Consider the following 15986-nt stretch of genomic DNA (forward strand, 5'->3'; position numbering starts at 1 on the left):
AATCATATGCCACTGTGGTAAAAAAAAATCTATTGTACTGTCATTTTCAATGATAATCTACATAAATCTATGAATAAAACAAGTGGTTCCAGACACAACAAACCCCGCCCCTCACACATATTGTCGCTTATTTTGGGATCGATCCAGCTGATGTCATCATGTCTGTGTGGGCTGATGTCATCACATCAATTGCCTCTATATATGTGTCAAGTTTGAAGGAAACTGAAACAAAATTGATGTTTTATAGACGTGAAATTTTGGCCATTATAAGTAAATGGGAGAAGAAAAAAGATTTTAAAAATTCATTAAACAGCGGACCTTTGACCTACTTTTCCCAAAATGTAACCACATCTATTCTGGGTCTCTGGAAATCTATAAACCAAATTTGGTATGAAGTCAACCAATGGTTTTGCTGCTAGAGTGTAAACAAACAAACAAAGAAACAAACTGAACCAAGAACAGTACCCCTTGCCTCCCCTTCAGAGGTGGGGTTCTAAGTCTTATCACAAACTTTATTTAGTGTAGATTCTCTGACTTCACTTACACCTTTAGAAACAAAATGTAGACACAGAGTTTGTTCATTTATTAAAATTGCAGTTTTTCAGAGGGTTAAAGGCAGAGAAAGTTCTACAGAACAGACCAAAAAAGAATCCAAACCTGATCCAAACTGTGAAAAATAATACGAGCTGTTATAACATGAAGTGCATATTATGTTCACATGGACACTGAAGGGTTAAACATCCTCACATCATGACAAATGGATGCACCTCCAGCGGTTCTGAAGGCCCGGTGTCTCTGCAGACTGGAGCTGTCCTGGTCTCGGGTGGAGCTGTCAGCGACCTGCTACAGAACCTGTGAAACAGTCGGGATGCTGCAGATCCAGATCCAACGCAGCGGGAAGAGCCTGGACCCGGCCTACGTTGCCATACAGGTACCAGGACACCACGGGGGAGGAGGGAGGGCGGCGGGTTACGGAGCGGGGAGTTCAGGTCACAGTGTTGGCTTTTATGTTCCCGCAGGTGGAGGAAGGATCGGCCAAACCCGGCAGAGATTTTACTCACAGCACAGCCGGACTTATCCAGTTTGATCCAGGTCTGACTCTACTGGCCCAGTTTTATAAACAGACACACTCCTCAGATGTAAAAATAAAATCATGGGCAGGATGAACAAACATGTCCAAGACAGAAATTAAAGGGTTAATTTAGTTCAGGGGCCACATACAGTCCAATATGATCTCAAATGGCTCAAAACAATAAAATAAAAACAGTGAAAAAAGTAAAATTATAGCATTAAAATGTTCAATCTACAAATTATCCTTTAAAAAAGGTGAATAACATGAACAAATATGAAAAACATGAAATTTCTTCAGAAAAATTAGTGCAATTTTAACAATATTCTGCTTCGGTTTCTCATTTACACATAGTAAGTAAGTAAGTAAATTTTATTTATAGAGCACTTTTCACAGACAGAGTCACAAAGTGCTTTATCAGTTCAAATCAGAATCAAATTAAGTTTACAGAGACCCAACAGAATCCTTACAACTTATAGATCACAGTGGATCTACAAATACATAAAACTTTTAATAACAGGCACAATGTTGCTAAAATTGCGCTTATTTTTCTTAAGAATAAGTAACATAATAAAAATGTGGTTTTTTTAAAGAAGTGATTTAAACCTTAAATCAGCTGTCATGTCTTTTTCCTGTTTTCTTTCAGGTGTGAATCTGAAAAACCTGGAACATTTACCTGATTGACGACGGTCTGGAGGAGAACCATGAGATGTTCACTGTCTCTCTAAAAAACCCAAGGAACGCTGTCCTGGGTCAGAGGACTTCGGCAAGCGTTGAGATCATCGACCCCAGAGGAGGTGAGAAACCGTCTGACGGTTCAAATTCAGATTCAGATAACTTTATTCATCCCCTAGGGGCCATTCAATTCGCAGACATGGGTCGCAGCAGGACAGGACATTAGATCAATGGACGGGACGGCTGAAGGGTCCAGCCATAATGTGCAACATTAGCAATAAATAGATAACATACATTTAAAACCTAAAAACAACACATGTAAATGCACAGTGTACCCTACACTACACATTACGCCAGTGTTTTTCAACCTTGGGGTCGGGACCCCACGTAGGGTCACCTGGAATTCAAATGGGGTCGCCTGAAATTTCTAGTAATTGGAAAAAAAAAAAAAAGAACAAAAAAACCCCCAAAAACTTATTAATAAAAATATATGGTGAGTCGAGAAAACAATCACAAACATAAAGACATGACAAACTGTGGTTGTGAAACTGCAGCACTGTGGTTCTGTTTATCTGTCAAATGTTCATTGTGGTCAGTTTCAGATGCTGCAGCTCTTTCATAATTCATAGTTTCAGTTCTTCTTTGTTCAGTATTAATTGTCCTCCTTGTAAATCACAGCTGGACTGACTGGACAGATCCTGACCAAGGAAAATAAAATTCTCCCTTGTGCATTAATCTACACCTGGATTTACTGCCTCTGCCCACAATAATAGACATTATACAGACTAAATGTCCTCTAAAATGAATGTTTATTTGCAGCATAGTATAGAAAACTATTACATGATCAAAAACAAATTAATTTTAGCAAAAAAGAAATCAAAGTCTCAGTTTGAATGTCTGGGGTCGCCAGAAATGTATGATGTTAAAATGGGGTCAAAGCCAAAAAAGGTTGGAAACCACAGCATGATGCACTCTCACTGGTATTTAAAAGCCTGATGGCAGAAGGAGTAAAAGAGTTGGCGTTGTGACGGTGTGTTTTTAACGACACTAAACAGGAGAAACATCTGTATCTGTTTGTCAGGGAGGTGTGACCCTGACGACCTGAGGGTGGATGAGGATGACCGAAAGGCCCCTCCCCCTCCTCCTCCTCCTCCCCCTCCCCCTCCTCGGCTGGATGAAGATGAGGACCCCATCACCGACATCGAGGCGGAGCTTCTGTGGGAGAACCAGCCCCACCCTCCCAGAGGAGACGTCCCAAACCGGCAGCCTTATGTGGACTACGTAGAGCCCCAGGACCAGGCCGCCTCCAGCTACAGCCAGGTCCAGTACTACAGCAGACCAGGACCAGGGAGAGGAGCTGGGAGCACTGGGAGCACTGGACGCAGATCTGGAGGACTGAGGGTAACTGCAGGTTCAGATCCACGGTAGAACCTCACAGTACCAGTTTAATTCATTCCATGACTGAGCTCATTTGTCATTTTTTACAAATCACTTTTCCTCTTTGAAATGAACTGAAATATAACTAGAAAAACACTCAGAGAGTGTAGACCTCCACCAAGGCAGATGAAAATTTCATCAAAATCTGTCCATAACTTTTTGAGTTGTCTTGCTAACAAACAAACAAACAAACAAACCCCTATGAAACATAACCTCCGCCATCCTTCGCGGAGGTAATAATCAATCTGTTCCAACCCCAAAAAACACCAAAATCTATTTTTCAAGGGTTTTTCAAGCAGAAAAGTGCAGTTAGAAAGAAATAACAATTATAAAATCATAGTAAAAGAAAATGCAAGGACATAAACTGTTTTTACCCTTGGTCACACTGGCTGCAGGATATTGTCATCAGTTGGTCGTACCTCCGACTGTCCAAAAACTTTGGCATGCACTGATAATTCAGGCCACTGGGTGGCAGTAGTACGCCTGATAAGTCAGGCCGGGGGTTTTCAAGTGCCTGCACGTTATGTTATTAACTTATTTACCTAAAACATGAGACAATCTGTGGAGGAAGATGATGGAAAAAGAGGAGGATTATTGTTTGGAAGGAGAATCTCCTTCCATTAAAAAATCAAGTAGATGCTGTTGTGCTGAAAAAGTGAGTTTTTTTTTCTGATTTGATATAATAACTTTTGAATTCACTCTGAGCTTTTATGAACATCTACATGGCCAGTGAATTAAATAAATTAAAATGCATGATTACACAAAAAAATACAGAGGGTAAAACACTAAATAGTTAGTATAGAGAAAAATTCATTTGAAAGTCACCACAGATACAGTTTTAGATGTTTAAGGGTTAATAAGTTACATTAACCATCCTGTATCCAGGTGAGCATATTATGGATACTTTGCACTTCTTTTTATAAAAGGTCATATTATTTTTCACAATTTGTATTAGGCCAGAATTCTACAGAATTATAGGCTTCTTATTGTAGGATAAATTACCTGTTAATAAAGACAGACGTCTGGTGTCCAGGTGAGTATATTATGCTCACATTTTAGGGTTAGAACAGGGTCGGCAACCTTTACAACCTAAAGAGCTATTTTTGTCTGGAAAAAAAGAAAGAAATCTGACTGGAGCCATGACAAATTTTTTAAAACCCATCTACATTTTACCATGAGGTGGCTGCTCTGTTGTAGCCTATTTGTGATTAGTTTGCTATTTAATCTTGCATTCCATTACAATAGTGCAATGGCTGGTGCATTTATGAAATTATACAACTACAAGAAAGAAAACATTTAAGATTTGTACAATTTTGTTAATGATGGATACTTTTTTCAAAACATAATTACGTTGCGTAATGGAGAAAAAGCGCAACTTTCATGTATAGTGGCTTACTTACAAACTATGAACAAATGCAAATTGAGCAACTTGTATTCAGTTCGGCCAAAAAATAATACATTTTGGTTTTTATGCTGTCAAAAAAGGATTTTATTACCTGTAAAGCCTGTGCATTTTTGCAGATGGACAAAGTTAGAATAGATTTAGGCGTATAACAGTGTTAAAAAGTAATGACTCATTCAGTTCATTTCAAAATGTTCCTTATGTTTTTTGACCAGAGGGCCATAATGTGGCCCCGGAGCCACAGGTTGCAGACCCATGGGTTAGAATTCAAAAGTTGCCTAGCACAAAAAAAAAAAAAAATATTAACTAATGTTGGTGTTACTCATCGACATATGAGAGGATGAAAAAATGAATAAATAAAATTTTTAAAATTATCCAATTTTTATGTCGTATATTGGGAAAAAGCAAACATTTTTTTTTTTTTAAATCTGTACAAAAAATTTGAACAATTTAAAAACAAAGTATGAAAACAAGAAAAGCACTCAGAGAGCGCACACCTCTGCCAAGACAGATCATCCCCCCCCCCCCCCCCCCCCCCCCGATCACCACCAAATTTAATCACTTGTTCCTTGTGCCAGTATCAACATTTCCTGAAAATTGCATGACAATCCGTCCACAACTTTTTGAGTTATCTTGCTAACAAACAGACAAACAAACACGCAAACAGTCAAAGCAAAGTGATCACAATACCTCCTGGAGGTAATCATTTTGATATTAACACGGAACAGCACAGATTACACACTTCTGTGGAGGGTTAACAACACTGAAGCATAACAGCAAGCTAGCGTTTAGCATTTGACACCCCTTTTTGTCCAAATATGGTCACTTACAGCTCGGAACAACCTACACAATGAAGAACATATTGAGAAGTCACGGTTCCTGGGTTGTCTCCTTGTGTCTCTGTCAGTCTGTCCCAGGGCAGCTGTGGCTACAAATGTAGTTTACCACCACCAGAATGTGAATGTGAGAGCGAATGAAGAATGGGTCAATAATGTAAAGTGCTTTGGGTGTGTAGAAAAGCGGTATATAAATCCAATCCATTATGATTATTATCTGCCTGAACCGATTCATTGTGTTTTCATTTGTTCTGACCATGTGACCTTTGTGGTGGTGTTCAGGTTCATCTCTCAGCAGAGCGGAGGCCGGAGGAGAAGACGTGGACGGTACAACTCCCTCTGCCTTCCATAAAAACACACTCTTTAATAAAAGCACATACTGACGTCTGCCTCCTGCTCTTCCTCATTGTCCTCCTCAGTTCCACAGTCTGACTCCTCTCCGCCTTGGGGAGTTGAAGGCCGCCGAAGCAGGGTGGAGCTGGTCGCCTCGTGGTCGCCTCCTGCAGGAGCTCGGAGTTGGTGATGCTCCTCAGATGGATGGTCCAACTGTCGGACGGCGATCGGAGCTTCAACAGCGTAAGGTACAACGGACAGCACTGTTTAGGAATGTGTGACCACAACTTCACATCGGGAGACATTCATCAGTTTAAATATTTATCTGCAGATGGTTTTTGTTTCTTGTTTGTTTTTTCTTGAGTTTATTTTCTGAGTCGGTCTGAACCAGGGCTGTCAAACTCCTGTTAGTTCCGGTTCCACATTCAGACCAATATGAGCTCAACTGGGTCGGGCCAGTAAAACACTGTCATAATACTGGAAGGTCTCAGAGCGTGTGTGTGTATCTGTACTTTTCAGAGGAATTTAGATGTTTTTAATTGGCCAGTTTGGTTCCTACACTTGAGGAATAGTCCCATCTCCACATTAAATATCTCGGCAAGTTGATAGAACCAATATTTTGGGAGATATTAGTCATTTTGGGATACAATAGCCTTACAGTCACGTTGCTCATTTGACCGGAAGCGCAGTACCACATTCCATGATGGGAAATGAAGTTAAAAACAGGAACGACACATTTACTAACTTCAATCTCTAGATATCGGTTTTAATATGACGCGCTAGTACTATCATAATGACCTATAAACAAGTGGTTCCAGGCACAACAAACTCTGCCCCTCGTACATATTTTAGCTAATTGTGGCATTGATCCAGCTGATGTCATCATGTCTATGTGTGTGCTGTTGTCAGCATAGACATAATACGTAATAATGACAATTACAGAATTTCCTCTATGTTTTAGAGTGAAAAAACTAGAATTACATTTGAAAATGTTTACATTTACAAACTATCCTTAAAAATGTGAATAACATGAACAAGAAAATGAGTTTTATCAGTGATTTTTCCCTCAGTTTATCATTTATACATGTGCATTACAGATCACAGGGGATCGACAAATACACAAAACATTCAGTAACAGGCAGAATATTGGTACAATTACTTTTCTCAAGATATTTCATGTTCATATTTGTTCAGGTTATTCACATTTTTTGTGAAAGGATAATTATATATATATTATATAATGTTTTTTTCCCTGAACACCGTTGCTGGATCTCCTTCATGTGAACACAATAACTAGGACAGATTTGGTTAGCTTTCTTCTCCCCTGATAACCAACATAGTGGACCGTAGTGGAAGAACCCTATGGATTTCAGCTTTTCTATGAGTATATGCTGTCGGCGGCTGACACCAAGGGTATATCCCTGAAATCCCCCCAGTCCTCTGCTATACATATATATAAATCTATCCACAATAATTGTTAGACAATCGATACAAACTTAATTTGAGCCACATGGACCTGATAGTGGCAGAATAATGGTCACAGAACCAATTTCTTCTCCAAAACTCCACCTAATGAATGAAAATGACCTCTTATGAACTCTGGATGGTAGAAAGAACATGGACATATGGAAGACCATCAGTATGAACCAAATTTGATCTCAGTGGGCCAATTATTGCTTGATTTAAGTCCGAAAAACTGATTTTCAACTACAGTGCCCCCATGTGGATGACTTATAATACTGATAGAGAAGCTGAAATCCATCGGGTTCCTCCACTAGGGGTCCACTATGTTGGTTATCAAGGAGAAATACTATGACCACATCTGTCCAATTGTCGCCAAAACACCAAAGACATCCGGTGGAGTTCGAGGTAAAACTATTACATTTACATACATATGTATATATATATATATATATATATATATATATATATATATATATATATATGTATATATAATAATTTGTTAAAGGGTAAATTGGTGAAATGGCTTTGACAAAGAGTTGAGGACGTGTGACTCACTTTACAAATAAAAAAAAAAATGTCTTGAACGAATATAAAAGTGATGTATGATCATATTTTTTTGTATAAAATGTTTGGAAGTTCAGTTTTAGTTTCTTTAACCCTTAAAGACCTAACCCTAACCCTAAAATCATCCATTGAACTAAACTGTTTAATACCTGTTGATCCATTAATCCTATCAATACATGTAAATAATTGGTGTAAAATACAGTTTTTCATCTTTTCATGGTCATCAGATATGACCATATTTGGACGTTCAGAGGCTCCGTAGTTACCGTGGAAACACCGTCATCTTCTACAACATTGATTCTCCAGTCAAACCCATGGAGTTGGATCAGTGACAGTGGATGGACACACTGGGTTTATGTTCAGTTATTGATTTCTTTGCTGAAAGTAACTTTTTCTTCAGTTTTCTCTGTTTCTGATATAATAACCCCCAACTTTAATCTGGTGCTTTATTGAACATCTACATTTTCAGTGAATTAAATATGGAAAAATACACAATTTTTACTGAAAAAAAAAGCAAAATACAGAGAATAATATTGCAATAAATGGTGATAAAGCACTTAAGAAAGATTAAATCTAGAGGAAAAATTCATTCAAAATTGCCACAAAATTACCACTGGGTCTTTATGGGTTAAATGGGTGTTCATAGAAAAGCCATATATAATATAATTCAATCCATTATTATTATTCAGTCTTTAAAAAGTCTTTGCCAGGACAGTCTTGTAAAAGAGATTTTTTTTCCTGGTCAAATAAAGATTAAACAAATTGAAATTACATAAAAAACCTCTTATACAAGCTTGGTAAGTTGTTTCTCAGACAGTAAAATGCTAATAAATCTACTGAAAAAGTCACTTTTCCTACCTTTTTCTCTGTTTTTGATATAATAACCCTAACTTTAATTTTAGCTTCTACATGATCAGCAAATTAAATATTGGAAAAAAAAAACAGATTTTCACTTAAGAATGCAAAATACTGAGTATAATATTAGATTAAATCATGATAAATCACTTCAGAAAAGTTAAAAATAGAGAAAAAAATCATTTGGGAAGTGCCACAAAAATAGCACTGGGTCTTTATGGGTTAATTTATTCGTATTTTGTATAGATAAGTAGCTAAAGTAACTGTTCTTGAAACTTTGGGGACATTGTTTTGTGTCACCATCACTTTAACGTGCGTCAGTGTAATTAACTACAGCGTTAGGACACGTTTTCAGTTGATATTATTTAGTTTTTCTGTGTAATTTCACATCATGGCGTTCATTAGGGTTTGGATTCATCCTGGAAACATTTCACCAGAAACTGAAGTGATTGTCAGAGTAAATGACTGTGTTTTGTTTTTGTGTGTGTTTCAGACGGGGAAGTTGGTCAGCAGCTCATGTCCTGACGGTTGGACTCACTACAGGAGACGCTGTTACATGGTCAGCTTGTCTGTGGCCACTGGGGGCAGCGCTGAGCGGAGCTGCTCCACACTGTAAACAACCCACAAAAACACTGGAGGGAAAAAGTTTCTGTTTTACCACATGCATTTATGATATACTGCATTAACCCATAAAGACCCAGAGCTACTTTTATGTCAGTTCCCAAATGAATTTTTCTATATTTTTAACCTTTCTTAAGGATTTATTGATATTTATTCTAATTTATTCTAATGTTATTTACTTTACTTTTTTGATTTCAGACACTGGAATTATTGCTTTCACTGCTTGTTAAAGTTTTAATCTTAGGTGTAATTTTTTTTTTTCATAAATATATTTATTGTTGTTTTCATTGTTTTATAAGGACAGGCAACAACACCCACATATAAAAACAATCCCTACTAACCCCCACCCACACAATAGCACCCACTGCCAGTGGAGTGAAACATTAATCTTAGGTTTAATTAAATATAAATCTAATTAAAGCATACCAGTTCCAAGTTGAGTTTAGTTACAGTAATTTTGTGGGATAGTTTTATATACACTCTGGAAGAATCTGCTGCTAAAACAGGACAGAGCTGCTAAAAACATTTTCTTTGTTCCTGTAACAGTGACAATAAATATTTATTCTATTCTATTCTATTCTTAACCTCCTCAGACCCAGCTATGGGTTTTCTGTCCACATTTGTGGACAAGAGTTTCTCAACTTTATACAAAAAAAAGAAAGAAAACTGTCCACCACAAAGGACATTCCATAAAAATTTTAAAAACTGCATCTGAAAAAACTGTTGCATCATGGTGTTTCCAATATAGGCACTGATTTAATACAAAACAAAAAAAGCTGGCACTTTGCTGACATTTTCTGGGTCTGAGGAGGTTAAACATCAGGCAGAAACGAGATATTTACAACACGTTTAGAATTTGGAGAAATTCTCTAAAACATATCACTATCTCCGGTTCTTTGTGTATTTTAAGTTAAACCACACAGAGAACCTGAAAGTAGTGGTTCTAATAGTTTTTTGTGGAATTTTGATTCTAATATTTTAACTGAATTTTTTTATAAAATCAGCAAATGTGAATGTACAGTCACGGAAAAAAAATGATTAGACCATCAAAAGTCCTCCAAAATATTGATTAAGCAATCCAGTATTAACTCCTGTGTGTGTCATGTGACTAAAACAGACAGAAAGAAAACACGGAATGCCTAACGCACTGTTTTTGTCAGTACAGTGACATAGATATTGATGGACGAACAGAGGTGAGTTTGATTATATCAAGAAAACATGTTAAACGCATAGATATCAGCTCTGAAATTAAACTACTATGAGTTATTTTTGTTTTTCTCGTTATATTTCTCCAAACAAATGGACCTTTAGTTGGACCAGCCATTAAATGAACAAGAGATTGAAGGAAAACAAGGGTGGTCTAAGAATTTGTTTTGCGACTGTAGATTATCTTTCCAGAAAGTACTGACAGTGGTGTAATACTGTGAATGTTGCAGATGTTTACGTACATGTTGGGTTCTACATACTGACTTCTAAACCTCTGATCCAGGTTCAACAGCAGTCTGACCAGTGTGCGCTCCAGACGAGACATGAACTGGCTGTGGAAGTTTGCAGGAAAGAAGCCATTTTGGATCGGTCAGTCACAGATTTGATGTTTAATGTCAGATACAGAATTTGTTTTAACCAGTACACGATGTCTTTAACTTTAACCCTTGGGTGTCCCGCCCATAGAGGTCTTTCTAATTAACCTGTCCAGTCATCCGGTTTTGTCAGTGTATTCAATACTAAGAAAACAGTCTGGTAATGGGCCAGTCATTGTGAAATATGAACCGACCAATCACAAGTCTGGGGGGGCGGGTGCTTCACGATGCATCATATGCACGGGGGCGGGGTAAAGGGCATCATGGATGGACTGCCCACTACTTTTTATTCATAACTTTTGAACCAGACAAGTTTAAGACAAATATTAGACAGAATTATAAAGATCTAAATGCCATCTGAAAGACACTCAAAGGGCAACATTGAGTTTCAAATGTTTGTAAATGAAAAATTTCAAAAACTACTGTCACAGATGGACAAAATAATTAACGTCTATTTTTTACAAGAATTACAAAGTTCTCAAAAGTGAAGTTCCTCTGACATTTTCATCCTCAAATGTATTCAGTGTATACCTTAAACCCTCTATTTTACAACCGAATAATTGGTCAGAGGAAACAAAAATGTCATTATACCTAAATAGCAAGAGTTTTGAAAAATACAACATACAAATAATATTAACATTATATCCAGATGTATCTTTCATAGACATATGCATTTATTAATTTTAAACACTATGTATTTAGAATATGACATAAATACTGTAATAGTCAAATATCAATGTTTTTGGAATAAATGTAGTTTATTTATGAGAGTTTATAAAATGAAACCAGAATGACAGCACTAAACTGGGTCACTTTCCAAACATTCACACTCAGAAAACTCCTCATTTTTTTTCCCAAATTTTTGCTCATTTCAAAATACATTTTCCTGAAAATGTAACTAATTTCCTATCCAAAGATATAAGTTTGGTGTAGCTTGTTGTAATTATATTTTTTTTGGACCAGATGTTAACTTTTCATTGACTTCGCCCACAGACTTCTTTTTTGTCACCAGTCAAAGTCGGTTCCAAGTCTGCAAATCTCTTTACAATGTTGTCGGTTGTTTTCTTGATTATTACAGATTACACCCTGTATTCTCAAGTTTCTCTGATAAAAGGTTAACGTTCATCTTATCTGTGATTGGTTTACTCTGCACCTGTTAGTCCTGCCTTCATATTTGGATTCAAGCCCTGCGATTCCAGACAGCTCGTAATTTGCACAGCGCCGTAGTAATGTCAAAATGCTTTTCATAGTTTTTCACTTTTTTACTTTTTAAAAAATATTTCATTAACTTGACCCATAAACAAAACACCAAATACTCAATAACTGTCATAGTTTTTAACCCTTTAAATGCCATGTTTGTAATGTAAACAAACCATATTTTTTGATGCAAAAAACACAATATTCTACATAAAAATTGGATTACTATTTTTTTATTTTTGCATCCTGACATATGCCAATCATTAACACCAACATGGGTTAATCAGTGATGAAAGTGTTCCGGTTTTTGCTGGAAATCCATTTTTTTCTGAAACTGAGCATATGTTCTGGTAAATTAAACGTGTCCAGATTCATTTCGTCTGGTCTGGCAACATTTCAGTCGGAAAATTACGCATAAATTGCTCCGAAAAGTGCTAACTATGTTTATTTGGGTTCCGTCTCATGGGCGCGGCCATATTGCTTTCTTCTCCATTCATCTTGACCAATGAAATGCTCATTTACAACGTGGAACTTGTATTGACGGCTCTGATTGGTCCGTTGATGACACGTGGTCTGTTTCGCGTCTCTGGAGACAAGATGGCGGCTTCGCTTTGAGTATTTTACCACCAACGTATTTGGTCTAAATATTCTGTGAAATCATGTCAGAATTCATCGTCCTTCAGCGTGGGAACAAACTGAAGTGTGAGGCAGGAATCAAAATAAGTTCAAGTGTATTTTTTCATTAATTTTGAACCTTAATGCTTTACCAAAGTGCACCAGAATGCACCTAAGAGCATGCAGAATGAAATGCTCAGAAAAGTTCAGTTTTTTTTTCTTTCCTCACTTTCATCATTGGTTAATATGCATTATTATTTTTGGTTCTAGGTCAAATGTTAAATGCTAAAATGTGTCAGTGTGCATCTTACTCCCTTGGTAGAAGGGTGTTAAGTGTAAGAATTTAACACTGTTTATAATCTGATGATTTTAGTGGATGGGTCAGAATATTAAAATTTCATGCAAAAATGAACAACTTCTGAATTCTGACCAAATATCATTTGTGGAAAATAATATGAGCTTTAATAACATGAAGTACAAAGTGTGGATAATATACTCACCCAGATACCAGGAGGTTAAATCAATGTTTTTATTAAATACGTCAATGTCAGACTGAAACATGAACCTGATTCTTAACGTCATCCCGGTGTGATTAGGTCTGTCTGGGGGTCCGGGCCGTTGGACGTGGGCTGACGGTCAGTCCCTGTCCTTCTCCAGACTGAGGGGGGTGCCGTCGGGCCGTGGTGACGCCGACGCGGGCTCAGACTGCGTTCTGGTGGAAAATCCCAGAAGCTGGATCTCCACAAGCTGCTCGTCTGAAACTCAACACACGTTCATCTGTTCATCACTGGCTCACACTCACTGACAGATGCCCAGCATATTTTCAGCCAATGGGAACGCTGCCTTTACTCATATTTAAAGTCATGTAATGATGCTGCTCTGTACATTAGTTTTCATATTTGTGTCATAATAAAGAATGCTGCACCAACTGAAATGATGGACATGCTTGAATAGGTTTTATCTCAGATTGGAAACTGAGGAATAATTGTTATTCAGTATTTTCAATATTGGGAGACTGACTCCTTCCTGCTACGTCAGACGTACTGCGGTAAGCATCTTACATTATTTCCTGTTTCTTGTTGAGTGTTTGCCCGGAAACTTCATATTTTTCAGTAGAATCACTCATACTGGTGCCATTCTAGATTGCCAGTGCGTTCGAAAATCACCAGTTATTCGAGAATTAATTAGATAGCGAAGGTTATCGGTTTCCACACAAACGGTAACCTCCTTCAATGCGTTAAGTCAGTTTAGTCCCAGTAACTAATCTACTGTAGTTTGGCGGCTAATATGGCTTCTCTTTCTCTTCCCATTCTTCTTCCCTTCTGTCTTGCTCGGTGTGTCAGATGCTTAGTTTTACGCCCGCTTCCTTAGTGACAACGGTACATGTAATAAATGTAGTGTATTTTCGGCCATGGAAGCAAGGCTTAACGAATTGGAAGCTCAGGTCTGCTCCATGAACAAACGTTAGCTGCGACAGCTAGCCAGCCCCCTTTAGCCGGAGCGGACCCACTAGCCCAGGTTAGCCATCCCCAGCAGCTCCTGAGCAACCGGGAGAAAAACAGGAACAGTGGGTGACTGTTCGAAGGAAGCATAGTGGCAGGCGAAAGCCTGAGGTACACCACCAACCACTGCAGGCCAAAGCCTGAGGTACACCACCAACCACTGCAGGTGAAAGCCTGAGGTACACCACCAACCACTGCAGGCGAAAGCCTGAGGTACACCACCAACCACTGTAGGCGAAAGCCTGAGGTACACCACTAACCACTGCAGGTGAAAGCCTGAGGTACACTACCAACCACTGCAGGCGAACGCCTGAGGTACACCACCAACCACGTAGGCCAAAGCCTGAGGTACACCACCAGCACTGCAGGTGAAAGCTGAGGTACACCACCAACCACTGTAGGCCAAAGCCTGAGGTACACCGCCAACCACTGCAGGTGAAAGCCTGAGGTACACACACCCCTGCAGGCCAAAGCCTCAGGTACACCACCAACATGCAGGTGAAAGCCTGAGGTACACCACCAACCACTGTAGGCCAAAGCCTGAGGTACACCACCAACCACTGCAGGCCAAAGCCTGAGGTACACCACCAACCACTGCAGGTGAAAGCTGAGGTACACCACCAACCCCTGCAGGCCAAAGCCTGAGGTACAGCACCGACCACTGCAGGTGAAAGCCTGAGGTACACCACCAACCGCTGTAGGCCCAAAGCCTCAGGTACACTACCAACCACTGCAGGTGAAAGCCTGAGGTACACCACCACCACTGTAGGCCAAAGCCTCGGTACACACCCCCACTGCGGTGAAAGCCTGAGGTACACCACCAACCACTGTAGGCCAAAGCCTGAGGTACACCACCAAACTGCAGGCCAAAGCCTGAGGTACACCACCAACCACTGCAGGTGAAAGCCTGAGGTACCCACCAACCACTGCAGGCCAAAGCCTGAGGTACAGCACCGACCACTGCAGGTGAAAGCCTGAGGTACACCACCAACCACTGTAGGCCCAAGCCTCAGTACACCACCAACCATGCAGGTGAAAGCCTGAGGGACACCACCAACCACTGTAGGCCAAAGCCTGAGGTACAGCACCAACCACTGCAGGCCAAAACCAGAGGTACACCACCAACCACTGCAGCCAAAGCCTGAGTACACCACCAACACTGCGCGTTTCCAAAAGTTTCCCACTCAGCAACACACCCGCCGAGAATGAAAAACTGGGGATGGCAGCTCTGTAGTACAGAACGTGAAGCTAGAGACACCAGCGCCATAGTCAAATACATTCCGGGGACCAGAGCAGGCGACATTGAATCCGCTTTAAAAGTGTTGGCTAAGGATAAACATAAATACCCTAAGATTGTAATCACTTCAGCGGTATGACACCCGATACGCCAATCGAAGGTCACTAAAATAATATTGAGTCGGTGTGCACATATGCCAAAGTATGTGGGACTGGATAGTTTTCTCTGGTCCCCTACCTAATCTGACCCAGTGAGGCATGTAGTCACATGTCTTCACTCAATTGCAGGCTGTCCAGGTGGTGTCCTGCAAATGACATAGTTTGGTGACAACTGGTGGACTTTTTGGTGAAAACCCAGTCTTAGTAGAAGAGACGGCATACATCGACTTGGAATGGCGCTCTCCTTAGAGAAAACCTGTCCAGGTTATAACCGACCCAAAAGCCTGACCCAGAGTCAGGGCCGGACTGAGACTCATTTTCAGCCCTGGAGTTTCATACCTCAGACCAGCCACTTTAGATCTTGTGAAACTCAAGATTTTGTGAAAAAAGTTGCAGATTTTGGCACATTTGGCTGCGTTTGCTTCCAGAGCTTTCCTCTTA

At 39.4% G+C, this 15986-nt stretch overlaps 1 protein-coding gene across 1 annotated transcript in view; it reads left to right on the forward strand.

Moving 5' to 3' along the window:
- The window catches only part of LOC115417988 (FRAS1-related extracellular matrix protein 1-like), a 106906-nt gene extending 93319 nt beyond the window's left edge, over positions 1-13587 (forward strand). Inside the window, 9 exon segments of the mRNA XM_030132255.1 lie at positions 802-931; positions 1020-1102; positions 1727-1866; positions 2826-3145; positions 5702-5746; positions 5839-6000; positions 9129-9247; positions 10746-10831; positions 13245-13587. Coding sequence (XP_029988115.1) covers positions 802-931; positions 1020-1102; positions 1727-1866; positions 2826-3145; positions 5702-5746; positions 5839-6000; positions 9129-9247; positions 10746-10831; positions 13245-13453 — 1294 coding nt within the window. The 3' untranslated portion in view covers positions 13454-13587.
- Positions 13588-15986: the final 2399 nt, after the last annotated feature.

This window comes from Sphaeramia orbicularis, chromosome 4 (assembly GCF_902148855.1).
Source record: "Sphaeramia orbicularis chromosome 4, fSphaOr1.1, whole genome shotgun sequence".
Classification (NCBI taxonomy): Eukaryota; Metazoa; Chordata; class Actinopteri; order Kurtiformes; family Apogonidae; genus Sphaeramia; species Sphaeramia orbicularis.